General features: G+C 41.0%; 1 protein-coding gene across 8 annotated transcripts in view; it reads right to left on the reverse strand.

The window, feature by feature from the left end:
* The window catches only part of SMAD2 (SMAD family member 2), a 55,845-nt gene that overhangs the window by 23,423 nt on the left and 9,901 nt on the right, over positions 1–22,521 (reverse strand). For all 8 annotated transcript variants that reach the window (XM_062017838.1, XM_062017844.1, XM_062017837.1 and 5 more), the window contains one exon: positions 21,782–22,074. In XM_062017838.1, the coding sequence (XP_061873822.1) occupies positions 21,782–22,017 (236 nt within the window). In that variant the 5' untranslated portion in view covers positions 22,018–22,074. The remainder of the gene's footprint in view (positions 1–21,781; positions 22,075–22,521) is intronic.

Below are 22,521 nucleotides of genomic sequence, written 5' to 3' on the forward strand. Positions count from 1 at the left end.
CCTAAGATTCACAAGACACATTAACTTGACTGATACTTTGTCAAAGGCATAGAAAAGAGGTGAAGAACTTGTTTCATGATGTACACTAAGCTATCTAAAATAGAGTTGGAGCAGTAAGAAGTGGCCACTAGATTTATGGAATCTCATTTTTAAAGGGTCAACTGATGGACGAAAGAAAAGAATCCTTCCTCTCATATCAGTTTTCTTCTTCTTGATGTAACTGGGGTTCAAGAACAGCTAGATATACCAAACCTTTGGAACTAGTTTAGAGAAGATCTCAAAGACACCAATAATAGGAAAGACTGATTTGAAAGGCTTCAGTGTAATACAGATGAAACAAAGTCAGCAACTGCAAAAGTCCACTGGCTTACACACAGTACCATACATACAGCACAGGGGTCAATTGCTACCAAATCTACCTGATCATATTTTCCCTAATTCCGAGTTTCAAATGAAACTGTGGTGTTATGGTTTAGCAAGGAGCAGCTTTGGCTTGGTAACAGAAGGAGGAGGTTGCAGTCGAGATACTGGAGACTGGGATTTGTGATAAGGATGGTGAATTGGAAGTGGTAATAGACAAAATAGATGACAGGTGAGGCTATGTTGTGTCTAGGGGTGGATTTTGCTGTTGGTGTTGGATATGTGCATTGTATTTATGTGTATTTATTGAATTATGTGTATGTCATTTATTTATTTTCATGGGTAAGTGTTTGATTCTGTTTGATCTTAGTTACTGTGTGGTGCTTTGTGAAGGTGGTTCAGATTTCCTTATGCTTTCTTGAATAAGTGATTTGCAGAGGCCAGAGGTGGATGGAATGTCCTGGTTTAGCAAGGAGCAGCTTCTGCTTGGTAACAGAGGGAGCAGGCTGCAGTGAGGAGCTGGTAAAGAGTTTTAGGATTCTCCCCTGTCTCCTGGGTTGAGAGTCACCTCCTGCCCAGCTGGGCCAATCTGGCACCTCTGCCAGCACTATTTAGGGACAGGAATTTGAAGTACTGGCAGGAGGTGTAAGAGTGATACAAGATGGAGGCAACCATGCAGATCCCACAGTCAGAGAAGGAGGAAGGAAGGAGGAGCACCAGACCAGAGACCCCTCTGCAAGCTGTGGTGAGAATGCAGCTGTACCCCTACAACCTACGGAGACCCATGGCAGGACTGAGAGCCACCAGCTGCTCTGTGTGAGTGCAGCCAGATGGGTGAGGGACTGTGTGGGGAGGGGCCATGGCACAGGCCGTGCTGGAGCCTGCGGGCCCAGAGCAGCCCCACACGAGAGGCAGAGAGGAGCTGCAGCCTTTGGGATGAACGGACATCAGAGCAGCCTGGGCAGGGCTGTGTGTGTGTGAGGTACCCCATGGACATGCAGGGAGGAGGGGTGCAGAGCCACCTGCCCTGAGGAGGGACAAACAGCAGAAGCCATCAGGAACAGACTGACTGAAACCCCCACTCCCTGCCCCCCTGGGCCACTCATGGGGGGAGGAGGTAAAAACACCAGGATCAGGGCTCTGAGCCCAGGAAGAGGGGAGCTGTGGGGACAAGGTGGTCTAAAAGGGCTGGTCGGACTCTGCATTGTTGTCCCACTCTGTGTTGTTTTATGTTTGCTATGTTTTGGGGTTTTATGGTTATGTTTAAGTTGGTGGTGGATTAAATTATTTTCTGTTTTCTTCCCCAAGCCTGCTCTGTTTTGTCCTGGACCTTAAGCGGCAATCAAGCTCTCCCTGCCCCTTTGGCAAGCCTCAGGTCTTTGGTACTTGAGGCTAATCATGGTCTTTTCTTCCCTGATGGGCCTAAACCAGGACCCGTTGCCAGTGGAGTTCCACAGGGATGGGTTCTGGGGCCAGTCTTGTTCAATCTCTTCATCAACCACCTGGATGAGGGGACAGAGGGACCCTCAGCAAGTTCCTTGATGACACCAAACTGAGAGGACTGTCTGATTCACCAGAGGCTGTGCTGCCCATTCAGTGGGATCTCAACTGGCTGGAGAGTTGGGCAGAGAGGAACCTCATGAGGTTCAACAAAAACAAGTGCAGAGTCCTGCATCTGGGAAGGAACAAACCCCTGCACCAGTACAGGCTGGGGATTGATCTGGTGGAGAGCAGCTCTGCAGAGACAGACCTTGGAGTCTTGATAATAAGCTAAATATGAGCCAGTAATGTGCCCTCGTGGCCAAGAAGCCAATGACATCCTGGGATGCATCAAGAAAAGTGTGGGCAGCAGGTTGAGGGAGATTCTCCTCCCCCTCTCCTCTGCTCTATTGAGGCCTCATCTGAAGTCCTGTGTCCAGTTCTGGGCTCCTTAGCTCAAGAGGGACAGAGAACTGCTGGAGAGGCCAGTGCAGGGCCACCAAGTTTATCAGGGGACTGGAGTATCTTCCTTATAAGGAAAGACTGTGGGACTGGGGCTGTTTAGTCTGGAGGAGATTGAGGGGGGAACCTCATTAATAAGTATATAAATAGTGGGTGTCAGAAGGTTGGGGCAGTACTTTTTTTCAATGATATCTAGCAACAGGACAAGGGGTGATGGGATGAAGCTGGAACACAAAAAGTGTAATTTAAATGTAAGAACAAACTGTTTTACTGTGAGGTGAGGGAGCCCAGGCCCAGGCTGCCCAGGGAGGGTGTGGAGGCTCCTTCTATGGAGGTCTTCAATACCCGCCTGGTCATGTTTCTGTGCAACGTGATCTAGGTTGACCTGCTTCTACGGGGGAGCTGGACTAGATGATCTCTAAAGGTCCCTTCCAACCTCTACCATTCTATGATTCTATGAAATAGGTGTGGCTGCTTTTATAGTCTGACTTGACAGTCTTTTTTCTATATAGTGGTAATTAGTGTTCCTTCCTAAGACAGTGTAAAATGTCTAAGTACCAGTCAGTAGCAATTCTAATTATATTACGTGTTTTTGCAAAGAGCACCTCAGCTAGCTATACAGGCAGTTCTCTGAACAAAAGCTTCCTGTTAAATGTAGCTTGGCTGGCTTGAGTCTCTCAACCACTTATATTGCTCATGGTTTCTTCTCCCAGTGCTGGCGGATGGTAGGGAAAAAGTTATTTGCACTATGCTCACTTAAAAAACATTAAAGAGATCTGCAATAACACTGCAAATGTTGCTTTCATGAGTTATCTACTGTACTTTTGAAACTTATATAATTTCACATCCCTGCAGAATTGACCAACCTTTATACGTGCATCTCCATCATCCCATTGACAGTGGCAAAATGTTATCTACTCACTCGAACGTAAATAACCAGGCATACAATTTAACAAATGCCATGACTCAAAGCTACAGCAGTTCACTCCTGCTTGTGAATGATGCGAAGTAACCCAGAGGTCCTGATCTCATTTTCTTGCAACAAAGCATGTAAAGATTTGGTAATTCAGTATGAAATAATTTTTCTTTCAAGCACCTGCTAGAGGGCCAAGCGAATATCTTAACCAATGACAACTAAAAAGGACAAGTGTCAATTCCTCTAAAAATTGATTTACACAGATCTGCAGTGGTGCTCATCCCTATGAAGAGCTGGATAAGATTTTTCCATGGAGTTCATTCTGTGATTGACACTGGAACAGAAAAGCAGAGTATCATTAGTAATCAGAATAAATGGATGTTTACTTGTTATAAGTACAGGTGAGAGAAACAGACCCTGTTGAGTCTTTGAAAAGGATATTAAATATAAAATAAAAATAAAGCAAAAGTTTCCTTCTCAACACAAACTCAACCAAACAATAGTAAAACCGGCAGTTGTGGCACCCAGCTCCCACAGTTGAGCCCTTCCTCAAGAGTCTTCAGCCTCTGAAGACTTACTTTTACTTAGGCAACTAGCTTTACATATATGGAAACAGTTTTGTTTTCTTGACCAAACTAGGAGGACTTGCTGATTCCCCAGAGGCTGTGCTGTCATTCAGTGGGATCTTGACCAGCTTGAGAGTTGGGCAGAGAGGAACCTCATGAGGTTCAACAAGGACAAGTGCAGAGTCCTGCATTGGGGAAGGAACAACCCCATGCACCAGGACAGGATGGGGGTCAAACTGCTGAAAAGCAGCTCTGCAGAGACAGACCTGGGAGTGCTAGCTGATAATAAACTAATCATGACCCAGCAACGTGCCCTTATGGCCAAGAAGGCAAATGGCATCCTGGGGGGCATCAAGAAGAATGTGGGCAGCAGGTCAAGGGAGGTTCTCCTTCCCCTCTCCTCTGCTCTAGTGAGGCCTCATCTGGAGTCTTGTGTCCAGTTCTGGGCTCCTCAGCTCAAGAGGGAGAGAGAACTGCTGGAGAGAGGCCAGCACAGGGCCACCAAGATGATCAGGGGACTGGAGGATCTTCCTTATGAGGAAAGGCCGCAGTCATTGAAGCTGTTTAGGCTGGAGAAGACTGAGGGAGGATCTCAGTAATACTTAAGAAGTATATGACAGGTGTGTCCAGTTCTAAGCTCCGCAGCTCAAGAGGGATAGAGAACTTCGAGAGAGTCCAGCACAGGGCCATCAAGATGATCAGGGGATTGGATGATCTTTCTTATGAGGAAAGTCCTGCAGGAACTGGGGCTGTTTAGTCTGGAGGAGACTGAGGGGGGGACCTCATTAATGTGTAGTATAAATTTGTATTTAATAGGTGTATGTCAGGAGTATGTGGCAACACTTTTTTCTATAGTGTCCAGTGGCAAGACTAGGGGTAATGGACAAAAGTTGAAACACAAAAAGCTTCACTTAAGGAAAGAGTTATTTACTGTACGGATGAGGGAGTCCTGGCCCAGGCTGCCCAGGGAGGGTGTGGAGGCTCCTTCTTGGGAGGTTTTCAAAACCCGCCTGGACACATTCCTGTGTGACCTGATCTAGGTGAACCTGCTTCTGCAGGGAAGTTGGACCAGACGATCTTTAGAGGTCCCTTCCAACCCCTACCATTGTGTGCATTTGTGATATGCAACATAAAAAGTTTACTCGATCAAAACAGTAACTCTACCTTCTCTCTCTGCCTCTCTCCTCAGATACTCATTCAGAACTTACTGCATCCAAGAAAGAAATGTTTGTGGATATGCATATTTAGAAGAATATAAACCAGGAACCATTCCACAACTTCTCGTATCACAATCTTTTTACACATAAAGTCTACATGGAATTTAATACAGTAGATTCAAACTCATTCCATCACATACTGAGGAAAATGACTGAAGTAATTTTCCTTATAAATGGATGTATGCTAGAAAATTAACATATCAAAATAGCCAGAAAAGCAGGAAGCACAGGATATAATTAAGCTGTTTTAACAGTGTGGGGAAAGAAAAATGTCATTGAACAACTCCCATTTAATTCAGCTTCAACTTTAAGGATGTCCAGAGGGGACTCAGAAGTGGAGCTTAATGTGCAAAAGAAACTAGTTTCTTCCAGTTTTGCAGAGTGCCAGGTCAACAAGTCATGTTGATGAAGAGTATATGCTTCTGTTTCCTTTTCTAAAGGCACATTTCTTCCCGGTCACATGAGCAACAAATGGCCCACAAAGGCAAAAAAAAAGATGTAAGGCAGGTCTCTTCAAAGCACTTTACCATCCTCCCTTATCTCCAGTCCTGACATGCTAGCCCTGTGCTGTCAGACAAAAAGCAGCAAATAACAACCAGCATCACCTTTAATTTTCTAGGAGATGCTGGAAGGATAGCACCTCAAAGTTCAAGAGCAATTCTTCCAGGATGCCATGGAAACCTAACAGAAGTAAAATATTGCTTTTGGTGTTGTCCATATGGTCTGTTCAGATGCAGATCCTACCAAGGAGCCCTTACTTTTTGTTCAGTCAGGTGGAGAGCAGCCTGCAAACTTGTAAGCTTCTAAACAGTAAAGTCAAGCAGCCCAGAGACAGTGTTCAGGACAGAAACAAAAAACATGCAGTACAGTTTGGCCTCAATCAAGAGTCAGCAGGGACCTGGCCACAAACTTACACTCAACAACCGTAGACAGGGAGCATGCAAAAGTAGCCTGTGGAAATCATGAGCTAACAGCTTTGCTCAGAAAATTGCCCTACAGATCCCTACTCTCAACACATTTTTCAGAGGCTGCAATTCGTATCTCACAAACTCTGAAGCAGTGTTACTGGAGATAAGATGAACCACAATACAGATTTACTCCCCTCAGTCATATGTTCAAGAAAAAGGAACAACAATAAAAAAAAGCAGCCATCAAAACCAATGACTTCTAGGTGTCTTGCATCTATTGAGGATGACAAGTGCACTCACAATGGCAGCTCCCCAGAGACTAACCAGGCAGGCAGAGGGGTATGGACCCCAAAATAAAAAACCACACTGAACCAAAAACATCAAGAAAAGATCACGTGGATCCACAAGCTCTGAGGGATGTTTATGCTTTAAGATGGCATTCTTGAAATGACAACTTGGAATTTTCACACTGCATTCCTTTGTCACATTACTACTTCCCATAAAGGCTCTCTATTGCTGTATTAATTTGATGTTTCTCCCAGAGTCTTTAGGAATGGAAATACAGTGTTTCAACTGGGGTAGAAGCTTGCAACTTTGAAACTCCCAGAGCTGATGTGTTCATTACACCTTAGAGTGAACTAATGTTGAAGTCATCTGTATTTGATCTGAAAACTGGAAAATGTCTTCAGACTTTCTGAAAAAAGCTTTCCAGACAACAGAAGACCACCACCTCCTGAAAGGATAAAGGATCAAAGCTTTATTACCAGAGTAAAGCAAAAATAACCAAGAAGACACACTCCAAAAACACCCATTTGTTAAAAGTAATCCAAGCTCGGTCTACCTAGCGAGACATTGCACCACATCATGGTGCAAGCAGCTATGAAAGTACGTTCAGCAGCTTGGACTAGCTGATAAATCATTGTTTCTCCTCCACTTTCATTATACCATGCCTATGAAAACAGCTCATCAAGCAATTCCTGTCTAATATTTAATCACCACCAAAATGCTCTAAAAAGATGACTACCAGAGTCTTCCAAACTGGAAGCAATGTCAAGCTTTTGAATACCCTCACAAGTTACATAAGGAATGAAGAAACTAACAGATTCATCTCAACTTCATTTCACACCACATGTGGTTACTGTTTTGTTTTGTATTAGTAAGCAATATCATGCAGTGGGTTAAGATGACACCCAATGCAGTTTCACAGATGAACGCTCTGTATCCTCTTTAACCTCAGACGTATTAAAGGGTAAAGTATCTTAATAAGACGACGTATTCATCACAACGTTGGCTGATTTGCTGACAAATTGGTTTGTTATCAGCAGATAGTAATCTCAGAGATCACATTTTCAAAAGACATGATCAGAATTTGGCATACGCATTGCAGGACGAACAGTCAGACACTAAAAAATGACCTTTTATTTTAAGTTCTCTAACCACTATTACTCATGGTAGATGGCAATGAAAGCTTTTCTCACAAGCTAACAGGTACAGCTACCAAGGGCTAAGTCATTTTTTCTCAAGTAGTCTGTCATCCTCTGAGTGGGTGAGTGGCTGATGCTACTGCATGAGTGGGCTGTTTTGCAACTGACGGACAGCTGAAAAAACATGTGACATTTTGATTAACCTTCTCAAACTAGTGGGTATTTGAGGTAGTGAGGAGGAGGGATTAGCTCTGCAAGACATTTATCATGTACACATTCCTTGAAAAATAGGGTAACTTGTCAAAAAGATTACTCTTGGAAGAATAGTTACAGGATCTTTTTAATACCTCATTTCAAAACAAAGCTGCCTGTAGACAATTTCCCCTATGAATTACACACCTATCCAGAGAAACCCAGGAAGAAAAATGAACACATCAGAACAGAACTGTTGAGGTTGGAAAAGTCTTTTAAGCTCAGGGAGTCCAATAATTCCCCCAGCATTGCCACAGCTACCACTAACCCATGTCCCTCAGTCCCACAGCTACACTTCAGGCAGTCTGGGACAGGGCTTTACAGCTTTTCTGGGGAAGAAACTGATTCCCATCTCCAATCTAAACCTGCCCTGGGGCAACTTGAGGCCAGTTCCTCTTGTCCTGTGTCACTTGCAAATTGGAAGCACAGACCTTCCCCCTGCACTCAGCCACAATCTCCTGTCAGGGAGTTAGAGAGTGAAGTGGTCTCCTCTCAGCCTCCTTTTCTTCAGAATACCTCTCAGCTCAATATCCCCAGTTGCAGGTGCTCAGTTTCTTCCCAGCAGACTTGTCCTCCAGACCCTTCCCCAGCTCCATTGTCCATCTCTGTACACACTCCTCCCTCTTGGAGTGAGGGATATTAAATTGCTTGCTGCAGGTAAGCCACTACGCTCAGAATGACCTGTTACAGATCAAGCAACGTATACCTAGGGAAAAAAAATCGGTGAAATAAAATATTTTGAACTTAATCCACGTCCTAAACAAGAGACTCTCTCTCTATAGAGAGGAATGATAGAAAATTTCAAAGAAGTATCAAGTATTATTTAAGGCATGCAGTGTTTCCTGTAACCTACTTCAAATGAAGTTAAGGTTTGAACCATGGAGGAAGCTTCCCCAGGGAACATATTTTATGAGAAATATTACAGAAAATTCATAACTCACACAAATTATAAAGTCTTGAAGGGTTTCATTGTTCAGATACAAGAAAGCAGTATTTTTATAATGAATGTGTCTGCTGAGACATTAAACTGCATTATGTGCTTAGCAAAGACAAAACTCAAGAAAGAAACTTAATAGACATGGTGCCCCACTACAGGACTCTGCTGACCTCAGGCCCAAACAGAATATGGGAACTCACAGTAGAAACTACTGAGAGAAAAATGAGTATGCAAAGGACACCTTTAGAACAAGACTCAAAATCTATGTCCTGAGCTTCGTTGCCTACAGCTCGCCAGAAAGGACACATTAAGATCATAGACAAGTCCTGAAGTCTTCAGAACCTTGCTCATCATCCATGCCCGAAACATACATCTAAAGACAATGCCCACAAACACTCTTGCCTCACGTGGAATTTCTTAGTTAAAGCACTAGGATATTTGACAGATTCTTTTCACAGAATTGCAAAACTGTTGAGGTTGGAAAAGGCCTTGAAAATCATCAAGCCCAGTTGTTCCCCCAGCACTGCCACAGTCACCACTAACCCATGTCCCTCAGCCCCACAGCTACACGGCTTTGAGATCGCTCCAGGGATGGGGACTGCACCACTGCCCTGGGCAACCTGGGACAGGGCTGGACAACCTATTGGGGAAGAAATTGTTCCCTGTCATTGGGTAAGAAATTGTTCCCCATATCTATTCTAAACCTCCCATTTCCTCTTGTCCTGTCACTTGCAGCTTGAGAGCAGAGACCAACCTGCTGTCAGGGAGTTGCCAAGATCAAGAAGGTCTCTCCTCAGTCTCTTTTTCCTCAATCTCTCCTCAGCAAACTTGTTCTCTAGGCTCTTCCCTAGTTTCATTGTCCATCTCTGGACACACTCCAGCAGCTCAGGAACATCAGCACCCAAGTAAACAGTTACATGACTTCTCACTGCAAGGTGAGTTGCTTAAATCCCTCTTGCAATGTCTCTGGTTATTGGCCAAAATGGTGAAGTGTTTCCACATGATGAAAAAACATGCCGACACTGGGCCCCAGTAAAAATTTCTTCCTATCACTGAACAGAGTATTACGGCATTTTTTAAATGGTTGCCACCAATGCATCTTGCAACAGGCACAAATCATTTTGGTAGGCCTTTGGCTTTCCTACTATATGCACTGAATTAAGACATACAGGGGAGAGGAACACATTGATTTTTGGTTACTAACAGTACTCAGACAAGGCATCAGTCTGTAAGAGGTACACAGGATACAAGCAGAAAATTAGACACTCAAAATTTATACACAAAGGAACTAAAAAGGTACTTTCATGATTAGCCTTGCAGAATTCAGTAGACACACTTGAATTCATTCCCTAAGTTTAGTTTATATTCAAGGTCCCCTCACTAAAGCAGAAAGTGGGATTACAGAAGGACAGTAAAGAACTATCAGTAAGCTCTGGCAATTGCAGGCTGTAGGCTTATACAAACAAGCAAGATTCAGAAGGCACTCTAGAAAAATGTAGTTGGAGCCCATGAGGCTAAAGTTTTGAGCTACCTATTAAGGAGAAAAGACTTTCAATGAAACACCTGAGAGTCAAAGACTATTTCAAACACAATTTTACATGACACAAAGCTGCAAGATTACATCTCTGTTGATATCAGTCTCTTCTGATGTTCCAGATTTCAGAACCACAGGATGAGTTAAAATTATTTCAAATACTAACAGAGGAACTTGACTTGAAGACTCCAACAAAACTAAGAGGAAGTGAAAGCGTACTTCTGGGATGTAACTCACCAATTCAACTAAACAATAACTTCAAAATTCTGCATTTAAGCAAAGCTCAGTTTGGGGTTTTTTGCATCAGGCTTCTCTACCCGGTATCTAAGAAAACATAATCCAAGCATCCAAAGAAATGGTCAGTTTACCTACGATTGCAGGCAAAGGCTCCAAAATAAAGCTTTCAATTCTTGACCTACTCAAACTTGCTTGTACGCTTCTGAATAAAAAAGTCATAACTTGGAGCTTCTTTTTTGAACAAATGCTGAAGTCAGATTACTGTGCAGCACTTGTCCAAAGGGATTTCCCCAATCTCATTGTTCCTCTGCCAATTTTGAAGTATATGCAGTGAGATGTGAACTTATTCCAGCTCCTGATTGTTCTCTTGTATCCTGCTGATCTGCTTCAAACAATGCAGCACGACAGAAGCCAACAAAAGCTGTTCATGATGAGACTATCGCATTGTATACACTAAATTTTAGAAGTTTTCCACCAATCAGCACTGCAACTAAGTTAGAATAAGCAAACAGAAACAAGCAGTAAACAAGACATGGAAAGTTACTTTCATTAAATTAGCAGGTGTGGATTACAAGCAGGATTAAATCAGTAGGGAGTCTGCTAACTAGCTATTTGTGTTCAAAGCTGCAGTACAAAACAAACTGCATTATGTTGTTTATCCTATAAAATCTTCCCAGACCAACAGCCTGAGCTACACAATTGGGAAGTCTTTTTTTTCTTGTAAATTTGCTCTGGTTGTCATAAAATGTTTACACCAGTAAAAAGAGCACTCAGGTGGTATAGTACCAAAAAAACCTAAATTGGCTGACTCCTCCAAAAGAAAAATGTAAGGAGGTGAGGAATCATTGCCACACTGAGTAGCTGGCCTGATATAAAGACACTAATTACCACACTAAGCTAAGGAACTAAGGTTTAGCATTCATTTGTGCTAAAGACATGACTCCTTTATTCGAGGAAAAATAAGTATTATATAAGAGATAATTTGGGGCTCAATATTGAGGCAATAATGCACAGTCAACATTTTTCCTGAGTGGCCAACATTTCTTAATGGTAGCATGAAGTGTCAAATACAGATATTAGTCTAAGGACTTTGTGCCAGGATCCACTGAGCCGGTAAAGTCACCAAAATAATCACAAGTAACTCTCTTTCATTTGCTTAAAATTCAACAGCCCGAGCATGAGTTGTTACTCCAACAAACAATTAATGGCATATAAAACAAAATAATCAGGCAAGCTTTAATACTTATTTTTTATTCTGACTCTTCTAGCTGTTTACCAGTAAGGCAATCCCAATGATCAGTAACAGTAACTTGAAGATCATAGAATGGTAGGGGTCGGAAGGGGCCTTTAGAGGTCATCTAGTCCAATTCCCAGCCAAAGCAGGTCCTTATCACCCCAAAATTTGATTTCCAAATTACTGATACTCCTATAAGAGCAATGCATTAAGCTTACATTCTCTAATTAAATAACACAGCTTACACCAGTGAAGAATTGGCATTATCACACGTCTTAGAAAAAAAATCACCTCAATTTATGGGCTGAAAAATGACAGCAAATTAAAAATATCTATGATTATTTTGGAAAAGTGTAAGAGCCAAGACCAGAAAACACACCTCCTAAGCCTTTATCCAGTGCTTCAGGTAGCATATAGGTAGTATAGTTCCTCAAATTAAAAAACTTTTCCTCCTGACTGAAGAGACAAGTTGCTTTGAACTATGCAGCATTTTGCTACTGGCTAAGTACCTTGTGCACTTATGTTTTAGTACGTTGACCCACCTCAACTGACATGCCAATATTTTCTGCATGTCTTATCAACTGTAACAAATTATGTGGGTAAGTCACATGGCTTCCTGAATTGCATGAGCTTAAAACTGGCAGCCCTACGCATCTATCTTTAATACTTCCTTTTTCAGGAGGACACCAATATTCTAAGATGCTGTAATCTAAAGTAAATCTACAATTTAGTCCTCAACATCAACCACAGCTGTGCCGCAAATCAAGTTTACAGTTACATTTTTGTATTTTTTAACAAAACCTCACACAATTACTCTCGAGTGCAATCACTACACTTAATTTTAATCAACACTGCGTTAGAAGGCTGGAGAATTTGTCTTCATCATCTAAAGAATGATTTACACTACAGCAAGGCTCCAACTGCTGTAATACACAGAGGCTGGGCAATGTCCTACTGACATATGGATATTCACCCTTATAAAGATATCAGGAATAAAATCTTGCTGCTAAGCGACCATTCAAGTAGGCAGTGTTGGTAGAGGAAAAATATGCTATTAGAAAAAAAACCATATCCTACAGTCAGATTAATTCTGCATCCTACTCTACATATCAAATACACTCATGCTATGAATCAAATAGGAGAACAACAATAAAATTTAACTTCAGGCTATAATGTGGAAGTTCTGCAGAAAGGGTTAAGGCAAGAGGTAATAACAGCACTTAATTTCTTGGCTTACTCTGCTTTGACCATTCACTGCACTCTGCCTCACCTCCATCCCTGATGGCTTCTCTCAATAAACTGAACCTCAAGACGCCATTGACCACTTCACCAAACATCTTTAGTACAAAATGCTCTGATTACTGGTTTCAGAACCAAGCTTCAAAAAGGCATTTATTTGAAGTCAGTTTCTGAAGACATACATGAGGAGTTGTACAGTCAACCAGCTCCCGAGTATTCTTTTAAAACCCATATAATTCAGCAACATTAATGACAGACAAGTTGATATTTCCATGTGGTGAGTTTATCTGAACAGACTTATTTTTCTTTCACCAGCTTAAAAGCAAGAGAGATTGGTGAATGACTACCAGCTTCCATTTCTCAGTTTAGTTTTCTGATAAAACATCAGTTAAGCTGATCTTTAAGATAGTTTTGTAGTTAAAGGAAATCTGTAAATGCATAAGAGTAGTTTTCAAACAGACACTGGTTTTGTCACCCACACTTACTACCTGCTAACCAAGCTTAGAAATCCAGTTGCATAGAGACTTGAAGTCAAGCCTGATATCAATTTTTATTACCCATTATATGTCGAAGCAGTTTCTAAAGGTGTTCTGCAACCTGAACATGACATTTTACAAAATTAGGGCTAGAAACTTTTTGTCTATAGGTACACAAGTCCCTACCATTTAGAAACTAAGAAGAGCTGTACTCATTTATCTTTGGGCAGGATAAAGTCTTGGAAAACCAGGTGCCAGCTCTGAGAAAGGCTCCAAGGAAACTGCTGTAATCTCTCAGGGGAATTTTTGTTCTGTCTCTGCACACTAACCCAGATTGCACAACACAGCACTACAGAACCTTGACTGGTTGCAAGATATCACCATACACAATGTAGAAAGAAAGTCTCAACAAAGATTAAAAAGCACGGCAAAACATCAGAAAAACATCCCTGAAGTGAACTGCTTTGCACTCACCACTTTCAACCACAGACTGTCTCTCTTGCAGGATCATCTCACATTTTATGTTCAAGTGCAATGCAGTTGGACTCTGCTCACCTGGCAGCAGTTGCTCAGCTGTTTCCTAGGCTTTGAAATTCAGGCTGCACAATACCATTTACCAAGAGGAAATCAGCAAGCTACACTGCTAGCTGACGTTAGAGTACATACATCAACTGAGACAAAGAGATGTCATGCACAACAGGAAGCCACTGCAAAGCACACCATCACTCTATTCTTACGGCTCCGTACAGGCCACAGACTGGCATGACACTCCTAAAGCACCAAGAAATTCCTCTGTTTCACAGCATGTAGATACAATGTACAAGTCCTGCCATAACTATGAGACTGAGAAGACCAAAGTCAATTTGATCCTCCTGCTACATTTTCCCTGTGACAACATCCAAAGTCTTCACAGCATCAGCTATCATAAGGAAGATCAGAGGAATCTGAAGCTGGTCTTGGCAAACACTACCCAAAATCTCAGCCATCTCTTGCCCTATTTCCAGCAAAGAACTCTTTGGCTTTGTTCTAAAGCATTATTGAAATTCCAACAAGAGAAAAACAGAGAGCACTCTGCTTCATCCTCAGTAATCCTGACTTGAGAAAAAGGAGTCTGGTTATCAACAAACAATTTACAAGCACACTCTTCCTCTCATCTTGGCAATAAAAATAGTGCTTTAGTGTATTCTGATGTACTGTCTTAAATATCCACACTTATTTCAGAAAGCTTAAGATGTTCAGTTATAGTCTTGAAACATTTACAGAACCAATTTACATTTAAGTGAATGTATCCAGACAGAAATATATTGATGGTTTGAGGACATCCTTTACACATAACAGTTCTCAACTTTTGGCTATGAGTAAGAGTCAATGTCCATCCCCAACTTGAAAGGTGATTTATTCCAGCTCTGCAACAAACTTACAGAAATTTCCAAACTCTGATCCTGGGAAACAGACTTCACACCTCTGTCTGGATGGCAATGCTGGTTTAGGATCTACTGTGCCAATCTAACTGCCTGCTGTTGTCCTCTTTGCTAACATCTTCATTGCTTAGCAGCAGATGTTGGGAACTCTCTTAAAACAATTTCTAAAGGAACCTTTTCCCCATGCACTGTGATTGTTCAAATCTTCTATGGCTTTAACCCAGGAAGGAACAAAAGAATTTCTGTATTGCTGTTCTCTGAAGTAACCTATTTTGGAGAAACATCTTAAAAAGCTTGAAAACATTCTATTCTAGAAGCCACAATAGCATGACAACTCTACTTGTGATCAAAAGCATCCTTAAAATTAGGTTACTGCATGCAGCTACGTGATCACTCTCCTGACAAACACTCCCAAGGAAGTAAAAAAAGCCCGCATAGGCGAACTGATGACGAAAGTTGTATTCAATACTTTTTTTACATGCCCTTTACACCTAAATTAGAAATTACTTTTTACTTAGTCATGTAAAGAAACAGGCATCAAAATGTCATAACTGGAAAAAAAGTTTGCTCTTGAACAGCAGTTCCGAGTCAGTTGTCTCATCTTTGAAGACTTTTCCTTGCCCAGTTTACCTAGCTGCCCAGTTGGGTTGTGGAGTTTCCTTGCCTGGAGACATTCCAAACCCACCTGGACAAGTTCCTGTGTGACCCACTCTGGGTGGTCCTGCTCAGGCAGGGGGGTTGGACTAGATGATCTTTCAAGGTCCCTTCCAACCCTTGAGATTCTGTGACACCTCCACTGTTAATTCTTTCATAGACACTTTGACCAGCAGTAATTTCTTCCATGAATGGCCGTTCATATTAACTAACAAAAAGAGAGATAGCCCTCAGAAAAAGTTTTAACACTTGCCATAACCTATGCCTAGGCTGCCTATTTTACCCTTAGTGCTAACTCACCACAGAGAATGAAGAAAGGGCTACAGGACAAATGAAAGAATACTGGCATAACACAGAAATTCAGAGTTTCTTTAGAGAATTTTGACTATGTCAAATGGTTTCACCTTCCAATGTTTGATAAACATTCACCAGATTCCACAATTAAGTGTCTGAATCCTTGTAAAATACATAGGGAATACAACAAAAGTGTTCTGGATTTATTTCCTGCACACTGTAAGCAAGTATAAGAAGTTAAATGTCATTAGTAGCAGTTGCTTTAACATCAAGAGCAGCCTTTTAGGCTCAGAAGTCACATGGAAAAGAAACCCCTGGGTATGTAGATTTTTGTTTTGCCAAAAATGCACCTCTAAAACATAATAACTTTCAAAAGCAGTCAATATCTACCACTATATTTATGCTCTCTTATAGAAAAAAGAATGTAAAGGTATTCTGAACACAATGCTTAAATACCACTGCCACCAAACTGCTTTCCCAGGAGAACTGGGGTGTGATTGGATCCATGAGAGCAGGTTAAAAGTTAACCTTTACTACTTCACCCTAACAAGCTCAAAGAAACACCAGTGTTGGTGACATTAGCCAGCAAGTAGCTCCTAATTTCAAGGCCAGATGATCACTTTACTTGCAGCTTGTCTGCTTTGCATTCCAAACACTCCACACAGTCTTTCATACTCCCCACATCATGGAATACACTCTAGGGTTTCTTCTTTGCCTCTGGATGATACAAAAATCCAGAATGCATCTTATTTGAAGCAGAAGTCAGGTGCCTCAGAAGTCTAATTGCTGACTGTAAATACCATAAATCAACTACATTCTCCAAAACATAACTATCTCACTAACTCTATCACTTTGTCAGAAGTAGGAACCTGCAGAAAGCTAGGAAACATAGCACAGGGATGTCCATCCTCATATCAAGTAAGACAGAGGGCACATGTAAGACTACATTTTCTATGTATGTATTGAACAGTTCAGCGAGAAAAATCACTTTGCAAATAATCCTTACACAATTCTAAGGGCATAGCAGGCTGGAAAGGAAGGGTTTGACGAGAGTATTATTCTTATCTCTGCACTGGAAGGAATTGCTGCACCTCACCTAAGGCTCTAAAGCACTTATATGGTACTAGCAACCCAGCAAAAAATATCTCAGAATTAGGATTTAAGGAAATTGGTCTAGAATCTGACTCCAGCTTGTAATCTGTCAGATCACTTTTCATTCAACAGTACTTTGCTTTTGCACTGTGCTTTAATGTAAAGCAGTGGTAAAACTTACCTCCTCTGCAGAAACGCAGGATCTCCCATTAAAGCTAAGACGCAAGTGTTAAGTACTGTTTTTGATACTATGTGTGGAACAAGTAATAGCTGTAATATAACCACCACTATTAACGTGAACAAAAATTTAATCTGTTCAAGAAGAAAGTTTCTTAAGCAATAAGTCAGTAAGTTTTCTGATGCTGTAAAAAAAATCCTTCTACAGTACTGAGATGTGTATAGAAACATCTGGAAAGAGAAAATAGGAGTATCCGGATATAGATGTATCTTTTACTTGCTTTCTTTCCTCCCAACTACAAATAGCTTTTGTCAGGGCATGCATGAAAGTTATATCCACTGTGAAATGCTAGAATGATTGAAAGCTGGAGATGCTGAGACCGATGGGAGACACCTATCTCTTTTCTTCCTGGATGTACTGGGAAGAAATGAAAAAGATGTACCTATACATTCTGTGACCTCATATGCTTTAGTTCAACCTTACATTGTGTAGACCAGGTCAGGAGCAGAACAGAGAAACTGTCAGCAAGGAGATGAGACAGGGTAGTCTTCTGTAGATTCAAGTGAAAGCATGGCTTAAGATGAAACCCTCTGGAGAACAAGTGTATGGGTTATGACAAAGAAAAAATTAGGACTACAGCTGTATCTGAGGAGTACTCCAGATATGCAGGTCATCTCCAACACTGCTCATCCTCCATATAAGATAAGGGCCTAAACAAAATAGTTTCATTACCCAAATGGTGGTATGGATGCTGAACTCAACAAAAGATACAAACATCTCTAGTTCAGGAAGGACAGTCAGTTCTGCATTCATTTTCAGGTATCTATGCTCTAGAGGAACACAGGACATCACAAAGGAGTCTCCCCTTCTCCTAGTGCTTTTTTTAATCTCTAAAGGTCCCTTTCAACCCTTACCATTCTATCTATCAAAAATACAGGAGCCTCAACAGCCCGTGTCAACATTATCACGAGGCTACTCCAACTAAATTGTTACTAGTTGTACACTATCAGGCATTTTACAAAAGCAACTGCATTTGATTAAGTTACTTCAAAGAAGCAAGAAAAAAGTATGAAGCATATCTCTACTCCTTTTAAGACAAAAAAAACCCCCACACAACTGATCACACCAAATTACTGGGACATCAAAACTAGTGATTTATGTTTCCCTACTTCATTTTCCAATACTTTGTTTTTTTCACCACTGAAACAACTCTTTAAACAACAAAGGTAGACTAGGAATATGCCAGTTGACTACTCACTACATGGAAAGATTTGGTTTGTAATAGGATTGGATTTTAGCTATCACTATTTACAAGGTATTTATTTCAACAGAATCCATGCTAATAAGCAAGAAACCACTACATTACAATAAAATTACTTATTTAAACGGATGCTCTCACTCTGTTTCTTCAACAACTAACTCTCATGCTCCTTTTGTGTCAAAACTCAAAATGGGAGTGTAAAGATGGGTTCCCACACTACCACATTCATTATGCATTTCAGAAAAGTGAACTCACGTGCCAACATTTAGTTTCAGGATACACAGGGATTATGCGATTAGAATCCCACTGGCTCACTGGGAGGATTCACCAAGATGACTACAAATTACTTAAAGGGCTAGTGTCAAAAGAACCTCTGTACTTATTTAGCCTCTGCTCTAGATTACTGACCCACTTATGAAAAGCTAAGCACCCCCGCTGTGCCATGCCAACACCCACTCCATCTGTTTGCTTCTGCTTTCTCAGAACCTTTATTAGTCTGCATTAAGAAGTTGTGTTAATTACCACAAGCAGCTTTTGCATCATACACACACCATCAGCCTTGCTCAGTACGTAGTCACCTTGACAAACAGTGCAAAACCAGAACAATTCTAACTGCACCAGGGTTATCAAAGACATACAATCAGTATATGCAGTTTTAACTGCTCACAGTTTTCAGAAGTGTTTGTAAGTGTTTCATTGCTTTAGCCTTCAATGAAGAAAAAGTAGCCTAGAGTTAAGTACTGTATCAAACTCTCTGGAAATCTCCAAGGTGATCAGAAACTTGTGTTTGCTATTTACATAACTGAAGCTTCCCTCAGTACAAGATACACTAATGTGCTGACTCAAGTCCAACAGACAGGCAACAGAGCTGGGGAAGGATCTGGAACACAAGTCATCAGACTTATGAGCTGAGGGACCTTGGTGAGTTCAGCATAGAGAAAAGGAGGCTGAGGAGAAGTTTTGATGAGGTGAGGGTCAGTCTGTTCTTCCAAGCTACAAGTGACAGGACAAGAGGAAACGGCTCAAGTTGCACCAGGGGAGGTTTAGACTGGAGACAGGGGACAATTTCTTCCCTTGAAGGAGTCGTTCAGCCCTGTCCCAGACTGCCCAGGGCAGTGGTGGAGTCCCCAGAGCTGTGTAGCTGTGGGGCTGAGAGACATGGGTTAGTGGTGGCCATGGCAGTACTGGGGGAATGATTGGACTTGATGAGCTTAAAAGGGCTTTTCTAGCTTCAAGGATTCTGTGAAACTTCTGCTGAGGAAATAATGCAAGCAGAAACATTCCACAGTAACTGTCAATATCTTCACTGAGTTAAAACAGTACTAGTAAGTCAATCTAAAGACAGTTAAAAAAACCCACACAAACCCAAACACAAAACCCCTCCCCAAGAAGAACAACTTTCAGCAAGTTAGCCCAGCTGTTACATCAGAACTGCATCTCAGCAGCTTAGCACCTCAAACCTCCTGCTGACTAGGATGAAAAAAAAAGTTTCAAATTCAGCATTTTATTATCTCTCTCTGCTGATCTGCAGATCTTTAAGACATTCAAAGTGGATCTCAAGCAGCAGTTTCATTAACATGCTAAATCCAAGAACAAGAATCACCAGGAGTCATTACAGTACTGAGCTGACACTTAGTCTTTCTTGAGAACCCAGACTACTGCTGTCAAAGTGAAATGATATCAACAGTCCAAAACCCAAATATGAAACCCAAGAATTCTGCATAGCTCTGTTGGCAAGCCTGATATCACCTTGCCCCTTAATACCAAAGCCATTTCTTAGTTTAAAATTAAACCTTGTATAACAGCCAACATCACTTGAAGAGCTCTCTAGCTACGGGCTTACTCCTAAGTAGTCAAGAAAAGTGAAATCTAGGTACAGTCCTTTTTCCAGCTGACTGGAGGGTAGATGGGAACAGTACATCACAGCCCAGCAAGAATGCCTCCTCACAACATGGAGGCTGTACAGAGCATAACAGAGCTTTGTATTTGTTTTAAATAATTATTTATTATGTGTGACCCAAAAGATCACAAAGCAGGTGGACTTCAAGATGACTAGGAAAACAATGATGTATTAGCATACTGTTTCTATCTTCTAAATACCTTAAAAACAAAATTTAGACAACTCTCAGTATTTACTGCTACAGTAACCCCACAGGAAAGCTCTGAGAAGTTTCTCAATGAGCTCTAAAGCTAGATACACATTTTGTATCAAGTGAGTTTCTGTATGGTATATTTAGCTTCTATCATGAGACATTTCCAGTTAAGCATTTCATCTTTGCAGTGGTGAAGACTTGCTAAATACAGAGTCACTTCATGTCAAGAAATATATATCCCTACAGGTTTCAATCTTAGTCTATGGATATACACTAAGACAAGAAAGCTCTAACATTTTACTTGTGATTGACTTCCACCTGGAAAAGCAAGAAAGTTGAAGGGAAACTTCTGAGAATTTGGGGACTGCTACAGAGAAGAAAATACAAGCAGAGGGCAACATTAGAAACAAAAGAGAACAGAAAAGTGAGTGGAATTAAAGTAATCATTCATTCAGGGCATACTCATGATTTTCCCAGAAAGCTGTATCAAATCTAAAAGAGAATGCTAAAACCATCATCAGAGAACAGCTATAACACATTAGATATATGGAAATCATTACTGACACCAGTCAAATCGAATCTGTGCTATGAATAATACAAAGTTTAAAAGCAGCTGGGTTGAATGTGCTAATACAGAAATGATGTTCATAAACCAGATGCAGTTTCTCTCCCCTAGAAATTATTTTAAGTGCCCAGAATATTCCTGTGCCACCAGATTCTCAAACTTGTTCACAGAAAACGATGCCTGCGAGTGCTTCAATACTTAGGTCACACATAATGAGCTTACACAGGCACCGTAGTGGGATTTCTATACAACATGAATCGAGAGCAGACTGCATTATACTTACAAACATAACCCTTGCCTCTCGCACAGCAGTTGCTATGAATTAAGTTGAGAAAGTCAAACGGGTAAAATGCAAGTCGTTCACCTAAATGTCCATCCATGTCAGGAGCAAAAAAAGCAGTTCTAGAAATACTTCAAGCTATTAAACAAAAAGCACTTTTGTTATGCAATAACAAATAAAAATTATTGCAAGTAAACTGGTCTTAAGACAACCTGCACCCAAAAGTAAAATTTCCCTTCAAAAGGGTGAATGGATACAGTTTGTACAATTTAAATGAAACTACCAGATACAACTGAAAATAATCAGATGACTGAAGTGTTGACCAAGGAAAAACTAGTCTTTTTACTTCTTTTTTTCAAGTGGAAGTATAGGTTCAAGTGTGACCCTCCAGTGATAGACAGGGTTGTTAAATAAAAGCATAAGTCAGTGCTACAAACTGTAAGCTCTGCTAGGCACCACCCAGACACAGAGAAATCACAATGTCCCTACTAATATCTTTACATTTCAGTTTTCATTATTAGAAATTCTGACTTCACAAAGCATGCAATTCAGTTACAAGCAAGCACCATATAAAACCAAAATACATTTTCAAGAGTTTTTAAAGACTCAAAAGCATGCTACTAGGTTTTTTTAGTCATTTCCTCATATCCACTTAGTCATTTCTGAAGTGAGTGCAACAATTTCAAGCATAATGGTACTTACCTTGGTATCGTCACACATTTTGTATTGCAATTCTGAGTGGTAATTGCCTTCTCAAGTTCATCCAGCTGTCCTGTTTTCTTTAGCTTCTTGACCAAACTTTTCACTGCTTTCTCACACCACTTTTCCTCCTGACCATTTTGCTCACCACCACCAGCCCCTCCAGAGCCACCAGCAGATTTTTTCCACCCCAGAAGTCTCTTCACAACTGGTGGAGTAAATGGCAATATGGATGACATGACTTTCACCAGACAGAATAATCAGCAAGCAATAAGTTAGAGATTCTCGTCCGATCCCTAAAAACAGAAACCAAAACATACATACACATTAGAATTGAGGTCTCACATGAAATAAATAACTGCTTAAGATCTTTCCTTACCAAATGCATCCCAAAGGAAACCAGACCATAGTTTAGACAGAGTCTGCATCATGGTTAGGTATTTCACAGGTGAAGTTCAAACGCAAGCTTGCTGCAGACTCTTCAACACTGTAGACTATGGTTACTGTTTGATCAGACATATTTCCTCAAGGAATTACATGAGTGTAGCTTTGCACCTAGGATGCCTGGTTTTATTAGTTTGTTAAAATTTTCCACAAGTGACTGATAAATGGCATATACATCTACGCATGTTCTGCCTGGCTCCAAATTAATTTAGCAAGCAAAAAAATGTGTTTGGAATGTCATTTAGCTATTACCACTTGACAGAAGTCTTCCAACAGTCAGCCATTTCACAAGCCTTTTT

This window comes from Colius striatus, chromosome Z, assembly GCF_028858725.1.
Source record: "Colius striatus isolate bColStr4 chromosome Z, bColStr4.1.hap1, whole genome shotgun sequence".
NCBI classification, from domain to species: domain Eukaryota; kingdom Metazoa; phylum Chordata; class Aves; order Coliiformes; family Coliidae; genus Colius; species Colius striatus.